The 27,171-nt window shown below is 40.1% G+C and overlaps 3 protein-coding genes across 3 annotated transcripts in view; all 3 read left to right on the forward strand.

Annotated features, from left to right (window-relative positions):
- The first annotated feature begins 1,001 nt into the window (after positions 1–1,001).
- Positions 1,002–13,964, forward strand: coq9 (coenzyme Q9 homolog (S. cerevisiae)). Its single transcript, XM_024281275.1, has 9 exons — positions 1,002–1,116; positions 4,390–4,615; positions 4,706–4,841; positions 5,055–5,197; positions 8,927–9,011; positions 9,474–9,578; positions 11,814–11,969; positions 12,804–12,857; positions 13,650–13,964. Exons 1-9 carry the CDS (start codon positions 1,059–1,061, stop codon positions 13,683–13,685), a joined length of 999 nt encoding a protein of 332 aa, XP_024137043.1. The 5' UTR covers positions 1,002–1,058; the 3' UTR covers positions 13,686–13,964.
- Positions 13,965–14,357: 393 nt separating this feature from the next.
- polr2c (RNA polymerase II subunit C) lies at positions 14,358–18,565 on the forward strand. The gene is made up of 9 exons (XM_024281276.2): positions 14,358–14,535; positions 15,227–15,276; positions 15,566–15,634; positions 15,712–15,764; positions 16,009–16,137; positions 16,209–16,260; positions 16,340–16,508; positions 16,576–16,650; positions 18,255–18,565. The coding sequence occupies exons 1-9, from the start codon at positions 14,450–14,452 to the stop codon at positions 18,397–18,399; spliced, it is 828 nt and encodes a 275-aa protein (XP_024137044.1). The 5' UTR covers positions 14,358–14,449; the 3' UTR covers positions 18,400–18,565.
- Positions 18,566–20,964: 2,399 nt separating this feature from the next.
- The window catches only part of wwp2 (WW domain containing E3 ubiquitin protein ligase 2), a gene marked incomplete in the record, with an annotated part of 68,161 nt that continues 61,954 nt past the window's right edge, over positions 20,965–27,171 (forward strand). Inside the window, 2 exon segments of the mRNA XM_024281274.2 lie at positions 20,965–21,211; positions 22,510–22,591. Of these exon segments, the coding sequence (XP_024137042.1) occupies positions 22,522–22,591 (70 nt within the window).

Genomic DNA, 27,171 nt, shown 5'->3' on the forward strand with positions numbered 1-27,171 from the left:
AATAAATGTAAGTAAATCCCAAAGGACCGCTGACAGAATCAAATGTTGGAATGGTTCTCCCTCAAAGGCTTCAACAATGACTTGTACAATTCTCCACCATTATTAAAGTAGAAGCTGTTTACATCCTGCGGTCTCGTGGTCGAAGCGTGGAAAGAGGCGGGGATTCACAATAAACTCACTCCAGATTGGTGACAGTACTTCCTGTAGATTCATGACTCAGCTATGACTCACAGAGACTCAGACCAATCGCTGAAGATGGGTTCCAGACGTTTGCAATATGGCGATAGCCGTATCAGGAAGTGACGGTGAAAGCGGCGGCCTACTTTCACGAGGAGTGGAGGTAATGCATTTCCAATGGGGGACCTCATGGCTCCAGAATTCCAGTATTTTTTTTACAGTCAATGGCTACAACAAAGACTAAAAAATAAAGAAACCGATTTTAGAATGAATGTATTCACTGTAAAAAGAATTAAAAGTATATCATCGGTTATAAAAGACAATTAGAGTATTACGTTGTATTAGAGTAAATCGTTGTATGTATTGTGATATTTTTTATCTACCCTTGTGTTTTTTCTCTGTCCTGGTTGTCATTGTAAATAAGAACGTAATCTTAATAGCGTACTTGGTTGAATAAAGGTTTAATATTAATAATAATATTTGTGCACTCAAAGATAAACCATATCGCCAAAAAATATGTTTTTAAACTATTCAGATGTGTCAAGCAGCTAAGTAAGATTTATTTAATTCTATATCATAAATTAACTCAGGTAAATATTGTGGCCCAATAAAACAAATCAAAGTACTTTTTACTTAAAATAACTGAATAAATACCTCGTTAATGACTCTCTCTACTAATTAGATTTTACATTTGTCCTTTTAAATGTGTAGTTTAACAAATGAACAGACATTCGACCACTTTGTTCAAAATGAAAACTTGAAAAACTTTGAACTCTTATTTTTAAAAGTTTGTGAATTATCGTATAATCAGTCAACTTCCGGTGTCCGCCGCGTCGCGGAAAAGTGACGTAACGCGGAGCCTCTCCGTGTTGCTGCTGGACATGGCGACGCTGCTGCGAGGTCTGCGGGCAGCGGGGGCTCTCCGGGGGCTGGGGGGCGGTAAGAGCGCGTCCGTGATGTGTTGTTGTTTATTCCTGTTCACGGATATTTGCAAATAAATCATTTATCGTTAATCGTTTCGGTTTTCGCCTCACGGTTTGGAGAGCAGCCGGTGTTGACGTTAGCAACCTGAGCCAAAGTCACTTTATAGAAGGTGATTATGAAGGACAGAATTCCCGCCGTGCGTCAGGATTTAACCTTAAACATAAATAAATGGATTATATATGTAGTGTTACGGTTTTTACTGTCCATTTAGCAACAGTTTGGACGTTTCTTTGTTTGTAAAGATGTACGTTCCTGCAGCTGGGGGCGTGGGGTCTGCGCTTACACAACATGTCAGTGTTTCTACTAAATATAGCTGACTCATGCTCCCCTTTAATGTAGCGGCACGTGCACGTGCTGCCGGTCAGACACGCGCCCAGGTTCATAGGGGTCATGGACAGGTACAGGGGCAGTTCATTTGTTTCACCAGCTGAGATGAAAGATGTTTACATGAAGAGAAGTGAGCTCAAACAGCAGAATGTCAAAGAAAATAAAGCAAAGAAACATATTGATGAACAAATAGAAAGAATTGAGAGAAAACACGATAATAGATGTTCCTGACAGCACTGCTCGTTGCTCCTTCAACATTAATTTAGTTTGATCGATAAAACAAATTCAACCATAAATGAAGTTTAGTCTCCGCCTCCCTGTAGTCGTTAAATAACATTCGCAGCATTAAAACGGTCTGTTGTTTAATATCTCTAGATCTATAGTTTTACTCTACGCAGGTCCTGAAACCTTTAACTGAGAAAGAAACATTTGTGAAATAATAAGATAGAATCATAAAGTGAAACATACATAAATAATGCTTAATTTAATTAATACATTAATTAAATTTTAGCCTCTCTCCTCTGGATAGAAACTGACCTTTTTAGAGCAGCTTATAAATGAGATTTTGACTCATAAAATAAAGTGATCAATCAGAATAAATCGACTTTAACCAAAGTTTAGTTCAGGATTTGAAATCTCTACATTCTGGACGAAGTGAGCCAGACGACCACACAGATGTTTAAGGACTCCTCAGCCTTAAATGTGTAACCGACTCAAATCAGTGCTAACTTAGTAACTCTTCCTGTTCCAAATTCCTATCGTTTCATTTTCTTCAGCTAGAATCTCTGGAGGAGTCAGAGCTTCAGACTCTGCAGGAGGAAACGTGGACTGTCCTCATTAGTTTTTGCTGCGTTTCCAAAGATTTACCCTCCGTCTCTGCCACAAATTAAACGAACTTGATATACGTTATTTCAGGACTTAAATAGAAAATGTGGATGAATTTTAAAATCTGCTTAAAGTGAATGTGGATGACAGAGAAGACAGTGTTCCTGCTGAGTCTGAAGAAGTCTGAAAAGTCTTGAATTTAGTTTGGAAATAATACCTTCAAAAGTCTGGAATGTGCGGCTTGAAACTTTTCACATTTCATGTCAAAAATCAGTTTTTCTTTAACAATGATGTAATAAACGATGTAATAAATGATGTAAATAAACATCAGGAAAACCAGGTGATCTGCATGAATGCGCTGAATCCCCACCGATAACTACTAAAGGATCACAGCTAAAAAAAATCAAGATAAGAAGCTGCAGCTTTGGTCATTAAATGGGAATAAATTAATAAATAGGAAATAGAGTGACAAATTGGTCTTAGTTTTTTACATTCACAGCCTTGAAAAAGTCTTAAAAAGTTCTTAATTTGAACTTGAAGAAGCTTGTAGAAACTCTGGAGGACCAGAAACTGACGGCAGTCCAGCTGTCATCAAAACAGGAAACAGAAACTCAATGTTGGAACCAGAAAAGAAACAGAAAAATCCACAGTTTTCTTCCATTAGGATCCAACTCACAGAAACAGAATTGTTCGCTTTTGAAAGGAATGAAACCAAAAAGCAAATTCCAACTCTGATTCACAACCATTTGAATAAAGAGATATTCAGAAATATAAATGTCTTAATAATTATCTTAATAATTGTCTTAATAATTGTCTTAATAATTGTCTTTATAAATGTCTTAATAATTGTCTTAATAATTGTCTTAATAATTGTCTTAATAATTATCTTAATAATTATCTTAATAATTGTCTTAATAATTGTCTTAATAATTATCTTAATAATTGTCTTAATAATTGTCTTAATAATTGTCTTAATAAGTGTCTTAATAATTATCTTAATAATTATCTCAATAATTGTCTCAATAATTATCTTAATAATTATCTTAATAATTATCTTAATAATTGTCTTAATAATTGTCTTAATAATTGTCTTAATAATTGTCTTAATAATTATCTTAATAAGTGTCTTAATAAATGTCTTAATAATTATCTTAATAATTATCTTAATAATTGTCTTAATAATTGTCTTAATAATTGTCTTAATAATTATCTTAATAATTGTCTTAATAATTGTCTTAATAATTGTCTTTATAAATGTCTTAATAATTGTCTTAATAATTGTCTTAATAATTATCTTAATAATTGTCTTAATAATTGTCTTAATAATTGTCTTTATAAATGTCTTAATAATTGTCTTAATAATTGTCTTAATAATTGTCTTAATAATTGTCTTAATAAGTGTCTTAATAAGTGTCTTAATAATTATCTTAATAATTATCTTAATAATTATCTTAATAATTGTCTTAATAATTGTCTTAATAATTGTCTTAATAATTGTCTTAATAATTGTCTTAATAATTATCTTAATAATTGTCTTAATAATTGTCTTAATAATTGTCTTTATAAATGTCTTAATAATTGTCTTAATAATTGTCTTAATAATTATCTTAATAATTGTCTTAATAATTGTCTTAATAATTGTCTTTATAAATGTCTTAATAATTGTCTTAATAATTGTCTTAATAATTATCTTAATAATTGTCTTAATAATTGTCTTAATAATTGTCTTTATAAATGTCTTAATAATTGTCTTAATAATTGTCTTAATAATTATCTTAATAATTGTCTTAATAATTGTCTTAATAATTGTCTTTATAAATGTCTTAATAATTGTCTTAATAATTGTCTTAATAATTATCTTAATAATTGTCTTAATAATTGTCTTAATAATTGTCTTTATAAATGTTTTCCATCGTCATAGAAATTCCACAATACCGAGTTGTAAACACTTTTTTCATCTCAGTGACTCTTTAAACACACAAAACGTGAATGTTTGTCACTGATTAAGGATTTACCTTAAAAGGTAACTCTAGAGCCTAAGGTTGCAGAGACTGACCCCCGTCCCCTCCCCCACAGTGTTGGCTCCTCCCACAGCGACAAACCTTCCGTTGTGCCGTCTGTGGAGAGGCTTCTACTGTGCAGCTCGGAGGCTTCAGGACGAGTCCAAGTCTGACAGAGCCTCCTCCTCCTCGTCTTCACCGTCGTCCTCGAGCTTCCACCAGCACTACCAGGCACACTCGGCCGAGCAGGACTCCGCCTCCCAGCATCCGTCTGACGCTGGAGCGGAGGGGTCCAGCTCCAGGTAGTCTGCAGAAACTCCTGCCGGTCGGGTTGCTTAGTGAGAACGTCACAGATCTTCTTTCTCTGTTTTTTTTCTGCCTCCATGATGAAGTGCTGACGACCAGAGCGAAGACCAGGATGAAGAGTATGAGTCCGAGGAGCAGCTGCAGGCTCGGATCCTGACCGCCGCTCTGGAGTTTGTCCCGCTGCACGGCTGGTCCATGGAAGCCATTGCAGCCGGCGCCGAGGTGAGCTCGTGATGACGTAGCCGCTGTACGAACATTCACGCTGGTTTCTTTGTTTACCAAACCGTCCAGCATGAGAGCTGGAGTCCTCATCCTGGTTCCTTTTGCTTGTTTGTCACATTTCTGTAAAGAGAACCGTCACTTTAACCTTCATCACGTTAATCAAAACAACAAACTAACCAAAGGTGGCTGAAACGCTGGCTGTTGTGTTTCCAGTCTCTGGGTCTGTCCTCCGCCTCCACCGGCATGTTCACCAACGGATCAGGAGACCTGGTTCTGCATTTCATTGCTGACTGCAACGCCAAGCTGACTGAGATCCTGGCGGAGCAGCACAACCGGGTCCAGCTGGGCCAGGCTGAGTACGTCCTGCAGGCCCGTCCACTCCTGACTGACCTGAGTTCATGCTTACGTCAGGGTACCACAGCTCTTACGTTAAGAAGAGAGATTGAAAGAGAATTATGAAGAGCAAGAATGAACAACAACAGCATAACATTAAATAAATACATTTAAAGTTTATTTGTAGCACATTTCATGTACAGAGACAATTCAAAGTGCTTTACATAAAACATTAAAAGAAACAATCAAAAGAAATAGTAAAAATGTCATTCATCATCATTCAAATCATTAAAATAAAATTAAAAGAAAGTAAAAAGATTTTAATTTAAAACAAGCATAGATAAAAAGTCCGGACGTAAACTTTTGAATACATATTAATCAAACTGAGAACAGGTGAGTCTTTAACCTGGATTTAAATACACTGAGTGTTTCAGCAGATCTAAGGTTTTCTGGAAGTCTGTTCCAGATCTGTGGAGCATAGAAGCTGAATGCAGCTTCTCCATGTTTAGTTCTGACTCTAGGAACTGATAAAAGACCAGATCCAGATGACCGGAGAGGTCTGGCTGGTACATACTGGGTCAGGAGGTCAGTCATGTATTTTGGTGCTAAACCATTCAAAGCTTTATAAACCAGTAACAGAACTTTAAAGTCTATCCTCTGACAGACAGGTAACCAGTGTAAAGACCTCAGAACTGGACTGATGTGGTCTACTTTCTTGGTCCTTGTGAGAACCCGAGCAGCAGAGTTCTGAATAAGCTGCAGTTTCCTGATGGATTTTTTTGGTAGTCCTGTAAAAACACTGTTACAGTAATCAAGTCGACTAAAGATGAAAGCATGCACTAGTTTCTCCAGGTCCTGCTTAGACATCAGATCTTTAATCCTTGAGATATTTTTGAGATGATAATAGGCTGATTTAGTGACTGCCTTAATGTGTTTATCAAAATTTAGGTCTGTGTCTATCACTACACCCAAGTTTCTGGCCTGGTTGGTAGTTTTTAGTTGAATAGATTGAAGCTCTGTAGTGACGTCTAACCTTTTTTCTTTAGCCCCAAAGACAATAACCTCAGTTTTGTTTTTGTTTAATTGAAGTAAGTTGTGACACATCCAGTCATTAATGTCCTCAATGCATTTACCAAGAGCCTGTACAGGGCCTCGGTCTCCTGGTGTCAGTCTAATATATATCTGTGTGTCATCTGCATAGCTATGGTAACTAATGTTGTTGTTCTTTATAACCTGGGCCAGTGGGAGCATGTAGATGTTAAATAGAAGTGGTCCCAGGATGGAGCCTTGGGGCACTCCACATGTAATTTCTATTGGCTCAGAAGTGAAGTTACCAATTGACACAAAATATTTCCTGTTTTCTAAGTACGTTTTGAACCAGTTTAGTACTGGCCCAGTGAGACCCACCCAGTTTTCCAGTCGTCTGAGTAGTATTGCGTGGTCGACTGTATCAAACGCAGCACTGAGATCCAGTAAAACTAGCACTGACATATTTCCACTGTCTGTATTCAAACGTATGTCATTAGTCACTTTGGTCAGAGCCGTTTCAGTGCTGTGGTTCTGTCTGAAGCCGGACTGGAAGACATCATAGCAGTTGTTATTTATTAGGAATTCATTTAACTGATGGAAAACAGCTTTTTCAATGATCTTACTTAAAAATGGCAGGTTTGATATCGGTCTGTAGTTGTTCATTTGAGTTTTGTCTAGACTGTCCTTTTTTAGGAGAGGTTTGATTACAGCTGTTTTCAGTGGTTCTGGGAAAACACCAGATGTTAACGACAAGTTGACAATCTGGAGCAGGGCTGGTTCCAGGATCTTTGAAACTTTTTTGAAAAAGCTTGTGGGTAGAATATCCAGACAGCAGGAGGAGGAGTTCAGTTGACATAGAATGTCCTGCAGTTCTTTACTGTTTATGGGTTGAAACTGAGCCATTGGGTTTATACTGGTTTCTAGTGGATAGGGTTCATATCCTGAACTTGTAGTTGGTGAAACAATTGTTTGTCTAATGTTTTTGATTTTGTCCCTGAAGAATTTGGCAAAGTCATTACAGGCTTTGGTGGAGTAAAGTTCTGGTGCCACTGACACAGGGGGTTTTGTCAACCTGTCGACTATATTAAATAAGGCCCGAGCATTATGGGAGTTTTTGGTAATAATTTCAGAAAAATAGGACTTCCTTGCATTGCTCAGTTGTAAATTATATAAGTGAAGTTTCTCTTTATAGATGTCATAATCTACCTGTAGTTTAGATTTTCTCCATCTGCGTTCAGATTTCCGACATTCTCTTTTTCCGTTCTTTACCAGAATGGAATTTCTCCATGGAGATTTTTTCCTACCAGAGATCACCTTCACCTTACTAGGAGCAATACTATCCATGATATTTGACATGTTGGAATTAAAGTTATTAACAAGTTCATTGACTGAATCCCCTGAGAGGGGAGGAGTCAGAGAGAAAATTTGGTTGAACATCTCACTAGTATTTTCACTTATATACCGTTTTGTGATCTCCTCCCTCAAAACATTTGTGTGTACTGGAATTGTGCTCTCACAGAAAACACAGCAGTGATCAGACAGATCTAAATCACGTACAGTAACCTTAGAGATGTTCAGACCTTTGGAAATCAATAAATCAAGAATATTCCCTCTGTTGTGTGTGGGCTCTGAGGATTGTCTTTCGATTGTTTGTTATTGTCCACAGATGTTGTCTTTCTCTTCGTAGAATCTGTGCCATTTAGCTGCGTGTTAGCTCTCTCTTCTCTGCTGAGATGAGGTAGTGACAAAGTTGTGTTGTTTCCATAGAGTCCATTTACCTCCACGTTCACTTCTATGTGGCGAACCTTAGTTTCCAGCGCTGTGATCTTTTCCAGAAGGTCTTGGTAATCCTTTGTGGAAAGGGAAGGCATCTTGCTGCTAGTTAGCCTTGTGTTAGCTGCTGCTCCGTATATCAGGCTTCAGCTGCGTGAAGGCCAAGTACACGTAGTGCTCAAGATAAAATGTTTTAAGAGGAATGCAGGAAAAAATCCTTTTGTTTAAAGTAAAAAAGAAAAATAAATCCGACCCGATGGTTTAAAAGTATTCCAAAGTTATTGCTGGTATAATTAAAAAGGAAAAAAAGGAAAATTATCAGCAAAGATTAAAAGCAGAAGAGGGAGCAAAGCAGCATACGTCCGCACTGAAGCAAAGCAGAAAGAAAGCAGAATTATTTAAGAAGATAAGTTGATGTTTAAACTGTTTTGAAGCCCAATGAGGCAAATTCCTTTGTGATTTTGGGCTTTATAAATAAAATTGAATTGAATTTAATTGAATTGAGGTCTGAAATCATGCAGAACTCTGCAGGAAGGTTATTTCAAAACTGAGAGGCCGATAACAAATAGTACACAGAGACTGTTGTGATCTGGGCTCGTGCAGCAGAGACGGATCAAACTCCATAACGGCTGCAAACATTCAGTTCAGTCTTAAGTTAACATGTCAGGAATCCAAAAGAATATTTCTTTAGCTAAAACAATTGTTTTAGCTTACCCCTTATGGGAAAAATAAAGTTTTTTTATTTGAATAAAAAGCAAAACTAACTGATGAACCTGCAGAAAAATAAGCATGTTATCAGATAAAAGTTGTTTCTTTTTTGGAAAATTTTAATAATCAGACAAAATACGAGTCAAAAACGTGTAAACACAAAGTTGTTCTTTAGTTTTGAAAGTTTCTTTTGTGCAGTTTCTTGTTTTTTCTTCATAATATTCTGACAAACTCTGTTTCAGAAAAAAGAAAACCTCTGAGTTCTTAAGAGACGCCGTGGAGACCAGATTGCGGATGTACGTCCCCTACATGGAAACATGGCCTCAGGTAAACCGACACCTGCAGCAGGCAAACAGACACCTGCAGCAGGTAAACAGACACCTGCAGCAGGTAAACCGACACCTGCAGCGGGTAAACCGACACCTGCAGCGGGTAAACAGACACCTGCAGCGGGTAAACAGACACCTGCAGCAGGTAAACCGACACCTGCGGCAGGTAAACAGACACCTGCATCGGGTAAACCGACACCTGCAGCAGGTAAACCGACACCTGCAGCGGGTAAACAGACACCTGCAGCAGGTAAACCGACACCTGCAGCGGGTAAACCGACACCTACAGCGGGTAAACCGACACCTGCAGCGGGTAAACCGACACCTACAGCGGGTAAACCGACACCTGCAGCAGGTAAACAGACACCTGCAGCAGGTAAACAGACACCTGCAGCAGGTAAACCAACACCTGCAGCAGGTAAACCGACACCTGATCCTGACTTCGTGTCTGTGTCTCCAGGCCATGAGCCTCCTGCTGCTGCCACACAACATCCCTGACAGCCTGAAACATCTCTCCAACCTGGTGGACGACATCTGGTACTACGCTGGAGACCGATCCACAGACGTGGGTGGATCCCCCCTCTCCTCCTTCTCCTCACACCTGGGGCCCGTTTCAAGAAGCAGGTTTTGTTGAAACTCTGAGTTTGTGAACACTGAGTTAAGGAAAACTCAGAGTTTCTGGTTTCAGAAACTGAGATAACTTAAACCCGAGAAAGTGGGTTAAACCAAACCTGTTTCCTGAAGCGGGTTAATCTGAACTGAGAATCAATCACTATGGTAACTGAGTCTGTGAACATAACCTGGTCTGGAACAGGTTTCCTTCAGGAAACTCAGAGTTCCTGCGTTCTCCGCCCCTTCTTAAAGAGAAGGATGTTCTAATAGATCTTGCTCATTAACATTTAGAGAACATTCACATTAGCGACGTCACGTTTCCACCACGCAGAAACCAGAATGACACGTTCATTCATAGAGGATCATGTAGAGAGGAGGCTGATTAATCCAGAGGAAATGTTATTTATGTCGGGAGATGATTTGGAGTCGATTGCCTGGCGTTTCCCAATTAGAATTTTATGTGAGCGATACCGTTTTCCATGAACTCGTTATTAATAAAACCGAGTTTTCTTTTCCTCTTCTTAAACCCATAACAATGGAAACGTTTAAACCTTAACACTGGAGATGCCTGTCAAACCAAATGTTTGTACCATGGTTTGCACACCTGCCTGCCATTGCAGAGGACGTTTTATTATGCAAAAAAAATTCAGTTAATACTATTTACTTCTTGAGAATTAAAATGATATAAATACTTATTTTAACATATTCCAGGCAGCTACAGCGTTTCTTTTTTGCGTGCAGTGGTACTCGTGTGTCTGTGTGTGGTGGTGGGGTTAGAAAAAATGGTCATTCGTGCGATTACATAAACAGATTACTGGTTAAATAATTAACAGATCAAAAACCATTCTTGACTTAACAAGTGACAGAATGACCTTCCTGACATGATTTAGATCTCCTGAACTGAAATGATTCAGATGTAGACGTTCGCATTAACTCTGCAGAGATTCTCTCCGTTTCATCGCTGCAGCTGTTGATCTTCTTAAATGTTCTCGTAGTCCCATATGCTTGTAGGAACCCATCAGTTTCTATCACCGTGAAGTACGAAACTCAGGTGTTTGTTCTCGTTGCCATGGTGAATCCATTGATCAGGGCTTTTAATGGTCGCGACGCTCACACCTGATTCTGGTTCTAACAACTTCAAGTTGATTGAAGGAAACTTTTTCAGCTGTTCTGAACCCAAAACAGGTTGTGTCAGAATTCCCTCCAATCACTATGCAGTGAATTCACCATTTTCTAGTGCCGTCTGAATCTACTAATTCCAAATCGAGTGCATTCGAAATTTCCCAGAAGTCTTTGCGTAAAACTAGCATCCATCAATGCTCACTAGATTAGTGGACATAGACCACAATGCATTGCAGTCCAACAATTTGTAATGTTTGAATAAACCAACCACATTTTCACCATCAGAACACAGTGGAGTCGTAAATAAAGGTTGTGAAATGTTCGTGAAATTGGTGACGTCATATCCGGTAATTAGAAAAACTAAAGAAAAGTAGTGATCATCGAGTCCGAATTACCTTTAAAATCCTGAGCACTAGATAGTCCTGCACTATGTATTTTTTTAGCAGTTCAGGGGATTCGGTCACAACCTAAGTTTGCAGATTTTGAGTCAGAGAACTCTGAGTTCAGATTTGTTTCACCTGCTTCTTGACCCCCCCCACACACACACAGCCTGACCTTCTAGGCTCCTCCTCCTGCATCAGACCAAGACTGCTGAACATTTCAGCACTTTTCTGAAGATTTGTGAAGATTTCTTTATTTACTAGGGACCATGTACATTATTGAACATCTATTCAGAGTCATAGATGTTAATGTAACAGATTAAAACAAGTAGTCACTGGCAGGTACAGAGAGAAATCAAGAAAACACTCTCCTACACAAACACTGTCACATCCTGTGAAAGTACATCATAAGACAGTATAATAGTAAAAGTTTAAGATCAGTATATAAAGTCACTATAGCAGCATATCACTGGACAATGGAATAATAATCACACACCCATATTTCATAGTTTCACTTTTAGAGCAAAACAACATTTTCTTCATCAAATCAACACAGTTACTGTTCAGCTCCATCAGAGCCAGACTCCTCCCACAATCTGCTGCTTTCTTCCTCTTCTCGCTCATTAAATACATTTTTTGATGTAAACAGAGTTCTCTCATTCAGACTCTGCCCCCCCTGTTTGCAGATGAACTGGTACACAAAGCGGGCGGTACTGACCGGCATCTATAACACAACAGAGCTGGTCATGGTTCAGGACTCCTCTCCGGACTTCCAGGACACCTGGGCCTTCCTCGATAACCGCATCCAGGATGTGGTCAACATGGCAACCACAGCCAAACAGGTGAAGACATCAGAACCTGTTTCTGTTTTTATGAAGTCCGGGTGAATATTGCATTCTGATTGGCTGCTGGATGTGGATTAAAAAGTGAAAGTCCTCCATGATGATGCACACCTGAAAAGAAGTTCTGGTCAAGCAGCCCAAATGTTCTGCATCACTTTAGGCTGCTTTAAAACCAACTTTCCTTCATCTTCTGGACAAAAACAAGCAGTAAGAACTTTCTCTCTGAATCAGTTCTTTATTGATCCATCATGATCATGTGATCATCACTTTCACTTTAGGTCGGTGCCGGCTCAAACTATTCTGCTTTGTGAGAAGAACACAACAAAACCAACAAGAACCAAAAAATAAAAATAAAATACTAAATTTTTAATTTCTTTTGTAAGTGAACATGGTATAAGCGGGATAATGCTTTTCAAAGTGTGCAGAAGTTAACGTGGACAGTTCCGGCTTCCCCAGCGTGTGTTCATTTCTGATAATGCACACTTCGTCTGGGATTATCATAACAGAGGTTAAAAGGTTTTGATGGACAGACCATCGTGAATTCAGAAAGCAGGGAATGTTGAAGGAATTATTACTACAGTAATCTGGTTATAATTTACGTTTGAATCCGTTTTCACTGTTCATCACATGGTGAGACGTGTTGTCATGGTAACGGCTAGCCTGGCTCTGCTGCAGTGGAGGTACGTGGTATTTGCTAAACGTCGTGTTTAGTGATTCAGAGCATCAAATATTCATAGCAGGAAATGTCCTCTAATAACGCTGATCACTAAATAAACAATTGAATATTCCTGGACCAGGTATATAAGCTTTAACTCAGACGTGTCTGTCATGCAGGTGCAGTCGACAGGTGAAGCAGTGGTGCAGGGGCTCATGGGAGCTGCTGTAACTGTGAGTTTCTCTTGACATGTTTATCCTTTTTAGTTTACTGTCCTAACTGCAGCTTTTTCATATCTTATTGTACGTAAAGATAATCTAAATACATTTTTAACAGTTTTCAAAACTCACATTTCCTGCATTCCTTAAATAAGTGAAATATCAGTTGTAAAATGTTGATTTATTAATTATTTATCTTTAGTTACTAAATCCATGAATGTCATCAGACTGTGATGAAAGGTGTTTATGTGGAGTTATAATCCAGAATAACCTGATGGGGGCGTCACTGATTTATTTTTTTAAATCAATGTTAGAGAAAAAATAAATCTGTCCATGCATCAAAGAAATAGATGTTTGTGTTTAAAGACTTTTTTCTACATTGTTTTTCTTCTTTCCCCTCAGTCGTTCTACTTTCCAAAACATTTTATCTGGTTTTGAGATTTGATTGAAGAATTTGATTGAACATGTATTTTCCTGTTGATTTGCTCTCCTGTCATTGGTCATAATCTGGATCATGAGAAGCTCACCATTCTGTCTGGCTGATCTGTGAGTTATTCATCAGAGTCACTTTGACTCCAGTCGAGAATCCAGACATTCAGCAGACTCCTCCACTGTTCTCTGTAAAGAGACAAACTCATCAGAAAAACAACGAAATACGAAGAATATAAAACTCTGCAGTCAGACAGCTAAACTATGTTCACATACAAGTGGTTGAAAACATCGTTAAATGAGACATTTGAGTCTCTGCTTTTATTTTCAAAGTCAGCAGCTTTCTGCATGACTGTGTGGATGCTTTCTGTCTTCCAGCTGAAGAACCTCACAGGCCTGAACCAGAGGCGATGATGGGAACATCTCCGGATTCACTCTCATGAGCCGCTGATCAATTCTCCTTTCCTCCTCGTCTCCTTGTCTTTGATTTAAGTATATAAAACTAATTTGAAAGCATCGGACTCTGGTTTTCAATAAAGCATGATGACATTGTTATTTGTGATCAACTGTCTGCAGTATTTGGTTCTCAATCCCGGGTTTGTTTTACTGCCTCGTGTTAGACGTACACAAAGAGTTGTAAGTCAGTTGCTCATTCACAAGTACAATAAAGCAGTTAATGTGTATCTACCACTATTTATTTTTCTGAGTTTTATTTTTTATATTTTAGTTTTCATTTGAAGAATTTAAGATTGGATGTAAATTTGAAATGTCATTAACTTCTCTCAGTTCTTTAAGCTATGTTGTCTACGGTGGTGTCCATAGACAAGGTTAGTGCTAAAGCTAGTCGGTAAAAATACAAATCTAAATCAATCAAACATTTTTTAAATGACTTTGTGCTGTGAATTAAAGGAAAAACTGATTTTGACGAGCATTAGCCAATATATTCTTCCTTCAAATATTTTATGCTTTTATTGTGGAAGGTTATACATCAAGAAGACCCGGATGTTGAGCGGCAACCCCCCTTCACTGTCTTCGTTCAACCAATCAAATGCGGCTGTCCTTTCTTCAGCCAATCGGCGGTTCCTAAATGATTCCGCGCAGGTCCTAAAGCGGAAATGCTCGCGGCGCCGCGGACTGCGTGATTTTTATTGTTCAGTTTCTCCTGTTCTTCGTGAATAATGCCGTATGCTAACCAACCCACGGTGAAAATCACGGAGCTCACCGACGAAAATGTCAAATTTGTCATTGAAAACACGGATCTGGCGTGAGTAAAACCCGCGAATGTTTGTTTATATCAGGGGGTGAAGCGGAGCAGCCATGATGGTTTCTGCTCCGAGAACCAAACGAAGCTTTTGATTTTCAAAATGCCGAATAACTGATATCAAACTTAGCAGAAACCTTATTTTTATTCATTCACAGTGTTCAGTACACAAGAAAATAAACTAAATTGAGCTGATTCATCTAAACCTAGAAAAGAACACTAAATATGCACGAGCTGCACTTATAACATGAAACATTGTATTAACTTTTTAGACTATTATTATTATTGGCTAGAAACTTGTGCTGCAGAAAACATTTCTATAAAAATGCATCCAGAAAGGATTTTTCCATTATTGTTTTTATCCATGTATTTTTTTTTACAAAAGATCCTTTATCATCACTTTTATTCATATATGAATGAATAAGAAATCTCTTTAAACTCTAGAATATATTCCTAACGAGGCTGCACCAGCCAACAAGAAGAACTTAATAATAATAATAATTTAAAAACAATGTACAGAAAGCGTTTGGTTTTATTCAGGCCTAAAACTGTTTTTGGTAAAATGTTGTTTATTAATAGAATTGTTATTAAGATCTGCATGAAGATATTCTAAAAACCCAACAGTTCTTGGATTTAAACCTTTTTTCCTCGAATGTTTTCTCATAAATTGTTCATGTTTTCTCTACATTTTCAGAGTTGCTAATTCTCTCCGTCGAGTCTTCATGTCAGAAGTTCCCACGATAGGTAGAGTCTTTTACTTTTGTTTCCCACTGGAAATCCTCTACGTTGTTTCAAATAGTTCAGAAGACGTTTTTGTCCAGATGAATTTCCAGTTGGTTTGTAAAGTAATTCCAATGTAGCGGAAGCTGAAATTTGAGGAAATACTTAAGAGTTTTGTTTTGTTCTTTAATTATTTTTCAAAAATCTGTTGGTCCTAAGTGTGTAAACGAACTCCTGCAGTAAATGGAAACTTAAATCGATTTGAGTGGAGAAAATCCAAAGACGCGTCACAATATTCCATTTTACCTGCCAGCAATCGACTGGATCCAGATTGACGCCAATTCGTCCGTCCTCCACGACGAGTTCATCGCACACAGAGTCGGTAGGATGTCAGCCGCGCCGCCTCTTGTTTACCGTTTTTCCACTGTTGATTAAATGTAGCGTATTTGTGTTTGTCAGGTCTGATTCCTCTCACCAGTGATGACATTGTGGATAAAATGCAGTATTCCAGGGTAAGCTGATCCACCTGATGTGATTAACACGGAGGTTTTCAGGGATTCCTGCATGTGTGAAAAACAAAGAATCAACTACAAAGACGTGTTTCTTTTTGTACTTCTGTCCGTTTCTTTCTGGTAAAGGATGGTTCTGACCTGCTGGTCGTGTATTTTCCTCACAGGTGTCGTTATTGTTGTGGTTCTAATCGAATAAAAAGTCGAGTTTTATCTCTGAATTTGGTCGCGTCCCCTCTCCCTGCAGGACTGCACCTGTGAGGACTTCTGTCCAGAGTGTTCTGTAGAGCTGACTCTGGATGTTCGCTGCACCGAGGATCAAACTCGCCACGTCACCTCTCGAGATCTGCTGTCCAACAACCCCAGAGTCATTCCGGTGAGTTCTCCCTCAGCTTCTGATGCTAAAGCATGACAGGAAGGTAAAAACTGATGGACTGTGCTGTCCAGGTGACGTCAAGGAGCCGAGACAACGATCCAAACGACTACGTGGAGCAAGACGGTGAGCTGCCTGAACCGCCTGCTTCCTCTCTTCTGTCGTCACGTCCTCCACGTTCACACTTGTGCTTCATAAAATCCAGATATTTTGCTGGTGAAACTCCGTAAAGGTCAGGAGCTCCGGCTCCGAGCTTACGCTAAGAAAGGCTTCGGGAAGGAGCACGCCAAGTGGAACCCCACGGCGGGGGTGTCCTTCGAGTACGACCCGGACAATGCCCTGAGGCACACCGTCTACCCACGACCAGAGGAGTGGTAGGTCCCGTTCACATGACCCCCTGCACCAATGTCCTTCAGTGACTGAATGCTGGTGTCTGCTCAGGCCGAAGAGCGAATACTCCGAGATCGAGGAGGATGAAGTCCAGGCTCCGTATGACCCCAACGGGAAGCCAGAGAGGTCAGCAGAAACCTGTGCATGATCCAGTCAGCAGCAGCTTCTATTGACTAGAATTACTAGGATTATTATTCTCCAAAGTTTTTTATTTCAGTGAAAGGATGTGATGTCAAAAAAGAGGTTTTTAACTCTTAGTGTTGTTCAAAAACGAGCCTCCGTAAAGATGAATGTTTTTGTTTTTTGAGTTTGTTGTTACAGACCTACTCTGATAAAAATCCTGTTTTTGTTTTTTACGTGTTCTCTTGAGGTTTTCTCATCTTGGAGGACTTGGATGAAGAATACTCAGCTTCAGTGTTTCTTTATTTCTTTATTCAAATCATTGTGAATCAAGATCGTATTTGGGATGTAGAAAATACCCGGAGGGGGGGTCACTGCTCTGCTCCATTCTGATGAATCCACTTAAACAAACAGATCTGTAAACACACAGAACTGCTGCTTGATGGCCCCAGTAATGCTGAGACATAAAGCTACAGATGCTACGCTAGCCCGTTAATATTCTCCAAGATATGTAAAGAGTGACGCCATATTGTCAGTAAACAGTGAGACTCAGCACAGACTGTAAATGACCATAAATGACTCGTTTGGTCTGATTTCAAAAGGAAAAATCGTGTTTTTTGTGTTTTATGTACAGAGTGAAACGGATGAACGACGTTTCAAACTTCTCTACAAATAAATAAGTTATTATAGAAGCTTAATGCACACCTGATGCACGGTTCTGATTGTATTTAAATGTACACACTGATTAACAGAGACTGTTAGACTCCTCGCTCCAGGTTTAGAAACGACTCCAGCTCGTCGTTGTCCAGCCAGAGCTGGTCACGACTCGCCACCGCGAGTAGATCCCCCGGCCGCTGTCAGGACGACTCTGGCGATCTCTAACACTCTTTAGATCGTGGGATGAACAGGATAAACATTTACAGAACACTCTAAAACTACATTTTTAAAACTTTAAAACTGTAACTTTTTAACATAATTCTGAATAATAAAAATGCAGGAATATTATTCCAGAATAAATCAACTTAAACCTTAAATAACTTTCAGTATTTTACTCTCCATAAAAATATATTTTGTCAAAATTATACAAGTTAGAAATGAGCTCAAGATAACATCGGGTCATGAATAACAATAAAATGACCTGGAGGGCCGGATCCGGCCCCCGGGCCGTGACTCTGACACGTGATCTACCAGATCAGCCTAAACTCCCTCAGATGTTTTCTATACGTTCTCCTTCATCAGCTGACAGTAATGATTTACTGTGAAGAGTCTCTTGTTTTCCAGCTCTGCTTGTGCAGTTGTAGCTCAGCGGTAGATGAACATCTCCACCTTTCCAATATGGTGTCCAGTTTTGCGTACACAACAAGCTAGCATAGCATCTCTAGCCTATATAAGTCACTGGGTGGGGGTGGGGGGCTATTAGCTAGTGGTTGAGCATGTAAACAGATGGATGATGGGAAAACAGGGAAGCGGTCTTACTCTGCAACAGTCCCGCCCATAATTCAGAGGTGACTTTCTCCTGATGCCGCTCTGCAGAAACTATGTCCTTCGAAACCCACACAGACTTTTCCAGTAAATCTGTGAACTCCGTTCAGTTCTGATCTTCCTTCCAGGTTTTACTACAACGTGGAGTCGTGCGGCTCTCTGCGACCGGAGACCATCGTCATGTCGGCGCTGGCCGTCCTCAAGAAGAAACTGAGCGACCTGCAGACGCAGCTGAGCCACGAGATCCAGAGTGACGTCCTCACCATCAACTGAAGCTGCATTAGCTCTTCCATCCCTCAGCTCTGCTGCAGGCCATCATGTCTGCTTCAACTGAAACGCCACTTCCTGTTTCAGCTGAGGCTCAGAAGTTAAGGAGATGATGTACAGATTCACAGGATTGTTGTTTTCCCGTTTTAAAATAAATGTTGTGATGACTTTATTCTGTGTTGTTTTAATGAAAATAGGAAACAGAACAACGTGAACAACGTTTACACTGAGCAGAAACTTTGGAAGAAAGAAAAACAAAGTACATTTTATTGGGATAAAGTAATGCCTCCAAAGAACAAAATACATTTATCTTTATGTTCCTTACAGCTAAAATGTTTCTCAGATAAAACCTACACACTTGACTTCTTTAAATATAACATACATTTATTAAATTACTTCCTTGGTTAATGTTATTGAATCCTCTCAGTTATTTACAGAGATCCTAAATATTCAGTTTTTAAAGTCTCTTTACCTTTTTTTCAAAGAAACTTTTATTTAAAAATCTCATCATTTTTTAAAGCACAATATCCTTTTTATATGACAAGCCTTGCAGCAGAGTGACTAGTTCATTTAGTGGAAGTGGGCGGAGCCTGTTTGTTGCAGATTGAGAGAAAGTCATCACGGATGAAGGTTCATGTGTGCAGCTTGATAATAAAACGTTCACAGTCCGTCAGCAGAAGCTACATGAACTGTTAAAAATAATATGCTGCTCAATAATAAAGGGAACTCTAAAACAAGTCCATGTTGCTCCAAGTCAGTCACACTTGTGAGTAATCAAACTGTTCAGTGAAGAACGCCGACGGATGATCAGTTCATGTTGTGCAGTAGAACAGAGCACAGGTGGAAACCATCGATCTTCAGTTATAGTTAAGGAGTCGTCCTGCTGACCAGAACTCTGTCCTGCTGACCAGAACTCTGTCCTGCTGACCAGAACTCTGTCCTGCTGACCAGAACTCTGTCCTGCTGACCAGAACTCCTCCGTCCTGCTGACCAGAACTCCTCCGTCCTGCTGACTAGAACTCCGTCCTGCTGTTTCCTGGCTGATGTTTTGGTGACTGCTGAATGCAGACAGTGTTGGCGGTACCAGGAGGCGGCGGCTACAACCACACAGGTGGAGCAGGTACTGCAGCTCGTCCAGGACGGCGTCCAGATGTGGAGGCCAGAACATCAGGAGAGGAGGCCGACACCAGGCTGAACCACAGACTGTCCAGGAGCTGGTGGATGTTGTGGTCCAGGTGAGGGAGGAGATCCTCCAGGAGACCGTCCCCGTCCTCATCAGAAGCAGATGTTACAGGGAAGACATGGAGGCCACGCCCACTTCTGAGCCTCATGTTGACTCGTTTGGCTTATGAACTTTTACACTTTAATGGAGGAAGATTTATCCGTACGCTCAATTTCCACGAATAACCCGTGTGGTTGTGTTGTCATCACACACAACAAAGTAAAGTAAAAAGTTTTTAACAGAATATTTCCTTTGTTCAGGTTGAGGATGTGGTGTTTTACTCTTTTGATCTGTGTAGATTCTGAGGCAAAGTCAAAGAAAAGTTTTGAAAGTTGGTTCGAGTCTGGATCCACTCAGAGTCCATGTTACTGTCCAGGAAAATTGTATGAAACACAAAAACATCCAAAATGTTCTTTTCAGGTCTTCATGTCAAGACGAGGACCTAATGAGGTGGACAACTACCTGGTATTAATAATAAATATGCAGAAGATTGTTGGAGGTATTTATCATCTTATCAGAGATACATTCCAGACATGTTTCTACGGAACGTCAGAGACAATTCTTTACACAATAAAAGGCGGCAGAACTTTGACTCCTCCTCCTGCTCGCTCTGACGTCACTGTGTCACGTGTTTTTATCAGTGATGCGGAAATGAAAGTTCACTAGCGACAGCGGTGGAGTACAGCTGAAAAAGGTAGAAGAATCGAGCATAAATGCTTCTGTTTTGTCGTGTCAGCACAGCGAGCTTAGTCTGGAATTCAGCGCGCTGCTATGTATCTGAACGCGTGTTCGCGCTGGTGGTTAGAAAAGCTGTTTCCTCCATGTCCTTTGGTAAAATCCCGCTAACAAGCTCGCGGGCTAACAGTTACCTTCTCACGACACAAAGCAGGCAGAAGGAGACGGAAGTGAAGGCAGTGCCCCTTCAAAATAAACGTATAGGTCGAAAACATGATTTAGGAAACCAGTTCATATTTGTGTGTAGAGGTGTAGCGTTCATGAAAATATTAACATCTGCGTTCTGGGAGGACAAAAGCAAATTCAACAGTTAGTAAAATATTTTTAATATTCAGTAATGATGCAGTTATGACCTTAAATTATTAACCTTTTAGTTTGTCGCATTACAATTTAGACATGATAGCTTGCGTGTATTTTATTCTTACAATTTTGATAGAAATTATTACGTTATCTGTTTCTGTGGGAAACTGAGTAGAGAAACTAGAGGAAATGGAATACAAAGCCTGATTCATTTTTGTGAGCTTTTAATATGAAAATCCTCGACGGAAGTTTGGATGTTCTCTCACCCCTGTTGACGGAAATGCTTTCAAATTCCTCAATCACCTGCCTTGTTTGTATCTCGTTAGCAGCAGCATTGCTATCGTCTGCTGCGAGGATGAACCGGTTCCGTCTGCTCCGGTTCAGGTGACGCTTCCCGGCGTCCGGAGGCGCCACCGACCCCGAACCTTTCCGGTTGATTCACGAGGCTGACGGAAACGGGGGCTTATGTTGTGATAGCTGCCACTGGGTCGGCTCTGAGGCAGAAGTGGTTGTCAAAACACGCAGAGGATTTCTGCATCAGACCAACTTTCATCCAGACTCGTTAAGTTCTTTCTGCTGCTGACGGCGCCGTGGGTCATCCACCGGAAGTGCGGAGTTTATGTGTTTACTCTGTAAACAAAGAACCAGCGAGCAACAAGGACAGCTGCAGGTTCATGCAGCTGCAGGTTCCTGCGTCTGTGCAGCTGCAGGTTCCTGCGTCTGTGCAGCTGCAGGTTCCTGCGTCTGTGCAGCTGCAGGTTCCTGTGTCTGTGCAGCTGCAGGTTCCTGCGTCTGTGCAGCTGCATGTTCCCGCCTCTGTGCAGCTGCAGGTTCCCGCCTCTGTGCAGCTGCAGGTCTGTTCTTGCTAAACGCTGCAGACTGCATCCCTGCCTGACTTTGCTCAAGGTGATGTGGATGAGACTTGACTCTGACGGGAGGCTTTTATTTTGTAATGTTCTTGTGCAGGTGGAGACCAATTACAGCTTGAGGACAAACTGTTAGATGAGCTGGTTCAAGGCCACTAGTGTCTAAAACAGTTAAACGTTTAAAACAGTCTTTATATGAAGCTTAGAAACGTGTGATGTATTAAACCCAACCTTTAAGAAGTTTTTCAAAATAAAGTGGATTTTTGTCTACAGTCAGAATCTCATTAGAATCTCTCACATGTCCTCTGTCCGTCATGCGTGGTTGTTCTATAACGGTGATCATCACATGTTTTAATCGGGCCGTTTGTGTTGTGGTAGAGCGTTGTGATGTTTACAGGACACTCGGTCCTTGACTTTGTCCTCCAGCCGACGTCTTACTGCGGAGTTTGTGCTTTATTGTGAAGTAAAGGAGCAAAAGAGAACGCAGAAAGCAATGTCAGAAGAAGAACAATGAACTGATGAGTCACTTCGGATGATAACCATAAACCTCCCATGCAGCGCGGTGCACGTGTGGTGCACGTGTGGTGCACGTGTGGTGCACGTGTGGTGCACGTGTGGTGCACGTGTGGCTATGATGCATTTGCAGTGTTCTGTTGGGTTACAGATTCTGTTCCCCCAGTTTGGTTCGAACCACAATTTTTGAGTGTTGACAGAAAACTAAAGATTAAGACTTTTTATTTCAAATTTTCTTTTAAGCAGTTAATGATAAAGAAACATTTCAGTCGGCTTACACCAAAGCTGAAAGTAATTAAACAATAATTAATAAATCCATCTTGAATGTAGCTAAATTGTTTGAGACTTGGACTTGTGCAGACGGGATGCAGCGATTCCCTTTTGTCACAGTTTGCTTCAATAATGTAACATTCGGTTTGGTTTTATGCTGAGAATTGTGCGATCCTTTGTGTTGTTGTAACGTGTGCGGTTGTGTTGCAGAGCTGGGATGTCATGGCAGCTGCCAGCGTGAGCAGACCTGGCAGTGCTCAGACGACAGAAAAGTCTCAGCTGATCCTCAAAGGTCAGTCATCTCATTCCATTTGATTTCTGCAGCAGATTTTCAAATTCAAGTGAAACCAGATTCATATACAAACTTTAATTTGTGGTTTCTGAGGATGACAATGTGGTTTTCTCTTGTCCAAGTGGAGAATAATTCATGGCTTATTAAATTTCCAGTTAATTATTGTTATTTTTCAATAAAAATTTCTTCCTTGAGCTATTCTGGCAAATATGAGAAGAACAAACCTGTCATGTCAGAGTTGGACCGGAATTGGATTAAAATAGTTTTTTTTCTTCTTTATTCTGGATAAAAACCATCAACAAACCACATTTTATCAGAATTTATCGTGTTATGGTGAAATCATTGTAGTGATATTTAATCACTCATCCCTTAAAAAAATCAAAATACAATTAATTTTATTGCTAAACTTATTGTTGTCTCAAATACAAGCATGTTCTTGATGCCATAAAATGTTTGTTTCTCAGCAATAACATTTAAAAATCCAAGAATGATTAAATTTTTAACACTTCAGATGAGTGTCAAACATCTGCTAAAGCTGCTTTTATTTGCTGTTGTTTTACTTTAGTTATTATTTTTAAAAAACATTCATTAATAAAATCAAAGCAATATAAAATAAAATAATGACAGTTAATAAATTAAATTCATTTAGTGATAATCTGCCCTTATCACTAAATGAACAAAAGTAAATCAAAGTTAGTCATGGACAATAACTCTAAAGTTTATTGTTATCGCGATACATGTATCGCACAACACGGCATTAACTATGCTTACCTTAAATGTTTATGTACATGCTAAAGCTATGTCAAAGTATTTAACCAATCAAATGGAGCCCTTCACGCTTTGACCAACCACAGGAGCCAGTTCTGTTAGATACCCGCCTCCTATGGAGACTCTGCTTATTTGGAGTTTAATTTAAATTTTGTTGACTCTTATTAAATCAAACCAAACCAAACTTTATTTATAAAAGCGCCTTTCATACTTAGAGCAACTCAAATCGCTTTACTTTTAAAAACAAATCATACACGGTAAAAGCCCAACCCACCCTTCTCACCCCCCCCTCCCCATGACACATACAGCCATGACTCCACACACAATGAATGCTTAAAAATAATTTAAAAAACTTGTAAAATAAACATAAGGCTTGGCTCTGCTGTGAGGAAACAGTATTGAGGATTCTATCACACCAGGAGCCAGCTCGGTCAAAGCAACATCGCCGTGGCGCCCACCCAGACCGGGACAGCAGCGGAGTCCACTCCACAGCTGTGAGGCTGCAGTGCAGGACTCCAGCCGCCCCAGCAAGGGCGAGAACCACGGCAACGACCCCAGACCGAGCAGACAAGCCCTGATATGATAGATCCCACAGGAAACACTGGGGGTAAAATGACAGTAGATAAGAGAATTGAATACATAAAATGTATGTAAAATAAATAAATAACATTGAGATTAAATACATAAAATATTAAATAAAATCCATAAAAAAGAAAGATAAATTAACGAATAAAAACAAATTTAATAAATAGGCAGATATATCAACTAAAAGCAGAATTAAAAAGATGAGTCTTGAGCCTCTTCTTAAAAACCTCTATGGTCTCTGCTGCTCTGAGACTCTCCGGCAGGCTGTTCCAGAGGCGAGGACCATACTGGTAGAACGAAGCCTCACCATGTGTTTTGGTCCTCACCTTAGGAACCACTAACAGGCCGGTGCCGGAGGACCTCAGAGTCCGCGAGGGTTTATACTTTAAAAGAAGATCACTTAAATAAGAAGGCCCAAGACCATAAAAACATTTATAAACCATTAAAAGAATGTTAAAATCAATCCTGAAACGCACAGGGAGCCAATGCAGCGATTTTAAAACTGGTGTAATGTGTTCCCGCCCCCTGGTCCTCGTCAGAACTCGTGCCGCCGAGTTCTGAAGAAGTTGTAGATTTGTAAGAGATTTTTGAGGTAAACCAGAGAGCAGGGCATTACAATAATCTAAACGACTAAAAATAAAAGCATGCATCAGCACCTCTGTGCTGGAGAGAGAGGAATGGGCGGACTCTGGCGATATTTTTAAGATGATAAAATCGCGTCCTAACGACGTTTTTGATATGAGGGATAAAATTCAGCTCAGAGTCAAAAAGAACGCCCAAGTTTCTCACACAGTGAGGGATTAAAACTACTGAGCTTTAGTGAAGTCATCTCTCTCTTGTCTTCAGGACCGATGATTAAAACTTCTGCTTTGTCCTGGTTGAGCTGAAGAAAGTTTTCTGCCATCCGTGACTTTATATCCAAAATACAGTTTAAAAGGGTATTTACAGGTTCTAGGTCATCCTGATGACAAATAAAACTGTTGTAGCAAAAGGGACTTTATGCATTAGTTGTTTTTGTTTTGCTGTTTGTTCATTTATTCCAAGACAATCATCATCACAATAAATATCTCACATCAAAAGTTTTTCTCATGTCGTATAACTAATCAAAGTTCATTAAACCAAAGAACTGAAGCTTTTCTCTGTTGCTCCATTTTCAATCAAAATTGCTGGAGTTTGGCTGGTTATTTAGGTCAGTGGAGCCTAAAATTTCCTGGTTTATCAGCCGAAGGCCTCCATTATTGCCGCGTTATCGCTGCATTAACGATGCATGATCGCTCCGTTATTGCTGCATTGACGCTGCGTTATCGCTGCATTAACGATGAATTATCGCTGCGTTATCGCTGCATTGACGCTGCATTAACGATGCGTTATCGCTGCATTGACGCTGCATTAACGATGCATTATTGCTGCATTGACGCTGCATTAACGATGCATTATCGCTCCGTTATCGCTGCATTAACGATGAATTATCACTGCGTTATCACTGCATTGACGCTGCATTAACGATGCATTATCGCTGCATTGACGCTGCGTTATCGCTGCATTGACGGTGCATTAACGATGCATTATCGCTGCGTTATCGCTGCGTTATCTCTGCATTAGCTCTGCATTAACGATGCATTATCGCTGCGTTATTGCTGCATTGACTCTGCATTAACGATGCATTATCGCTGCGTTATCGCTGCATTGACTCTGCATTATCGATGCATTATCGCTGCGTTATCTCTGCATTGACTCTGCATTAACGATGCATTATCGCTGCGTTATCGCTGCATTAACTCTGCATTATCGATGCATTATCGCTGCGTTATTGCTGCATTGACTCTGTATTAATGATGCATTATCGCTGCGTTATCGCTTTATGGACGCTGCATTAACGATGCATTATCACTGCGTTATCGCTGCAGTGACGCTGCATTAACGATGCATTATCGCTGCGTTATCCCTGCAGTGACTCTGCATTAACGATGCATTATCGCTGCGTTATCGCTGCATTGACTCTGCATTAACGATGCATTATCGCTGCATTGACGCTGCATTAACGATGCATTATCGCTCCGTTATCGCTGCATTAATGATGAATTATCACTGTGTTATCACTGCATTGACGCTACATTAACGATGCATTATCGCTGCGTTATTGCTGCATTGACGCTGCATTAACGATGCATTATCGCTGCATTGACGCTGCATTAACAATGCATTATCGCTGCATTGACGCTGCGTTATCGCTGCATTGATGCTGCATTAACGATGCATTATCGCAGCGTTATCGCTGCATTGACTCTGCATTAACGATGCATTATCGCTGCATTGACTCTGCATTAACGATTCATTATCGCTCTGTTATCGCAGCATTAATGATGAATTATCACTGCGTTATCACTGCATTGACGCTGCATTAACGATGCATTATCGCTGCGTTATCACTGCATTGACGCTGCATTAACGATGCATTATCGCTGCGTTATCGCTGCGTTATCGCTGCATGGACGCTGCATTAATGATGCATTATCGCTGCATTGACGCTGCATTAACAATGCATTATCGCTGCATTGACGCTGCATTAACAATGCATTATCGCTGCATTGACGCTGCGTTATCGCTGCATTGATGCTGCATTAACGATGCATTATCGCAGCGTTATCGCTGCATTGACTCTGCATTAACGATGCATTATCGCTGCATTGACGCTGCATTAACGATTCATTATCGCTCTGTTATCGCAGCATTAATGATGAATTATCACTGCGTTATCACTGCATTGACGCTGCATTAACGATGCATTATCGCTGCGTTATCGCTGCGTTATCGCTGCATGGACGCTGCATTTATGATGCATTATCGCTGCATTGACGCTGCATTAACAATGCATTATCGCTGCATTGACGCTGCGTTATCGCTGCATTGACTCTGCATTAACGATGCATTATCGCTGCGTTATCGCTGCATTGACTCTGCATTAACGATTCGTTATCGCTGCGTTATCGCTGCATTGACTCTGCATTAACGATGCATTAACGATGCATTATTGCTGCGTTATTGCTGCATTGACTCTGCATTAACGATGCATTATCGCTGCGTTATCATTGCATTGACGCTGCATTAACGATGCATTATCGCTGCGTTATCGCTGCATGGACGCTGCATTAACGATGCATTATCGCTGCATTGACGCTGCATTAACAATGCATTATCGCTGCATTGACGCTGCGTTATCGCTGCAT

The sequence above is a fragment of the Oryzias melastigma genome, linkage group LG6 (assembly GCF_002922805.2).
Source record: "Oryzias melastigma strain HK-1 linkage group LG6, ASM292280v2, whole genome shotgun sequence".
In the NCBI taxonomy this organism is placed as follows: domain Eukaryota; kingdom Metazoa; phylum Chordata; class Actinopteri; order Beloniformes; family Adrianichthyidae; genus Oryzias; species Oryzias melastigma.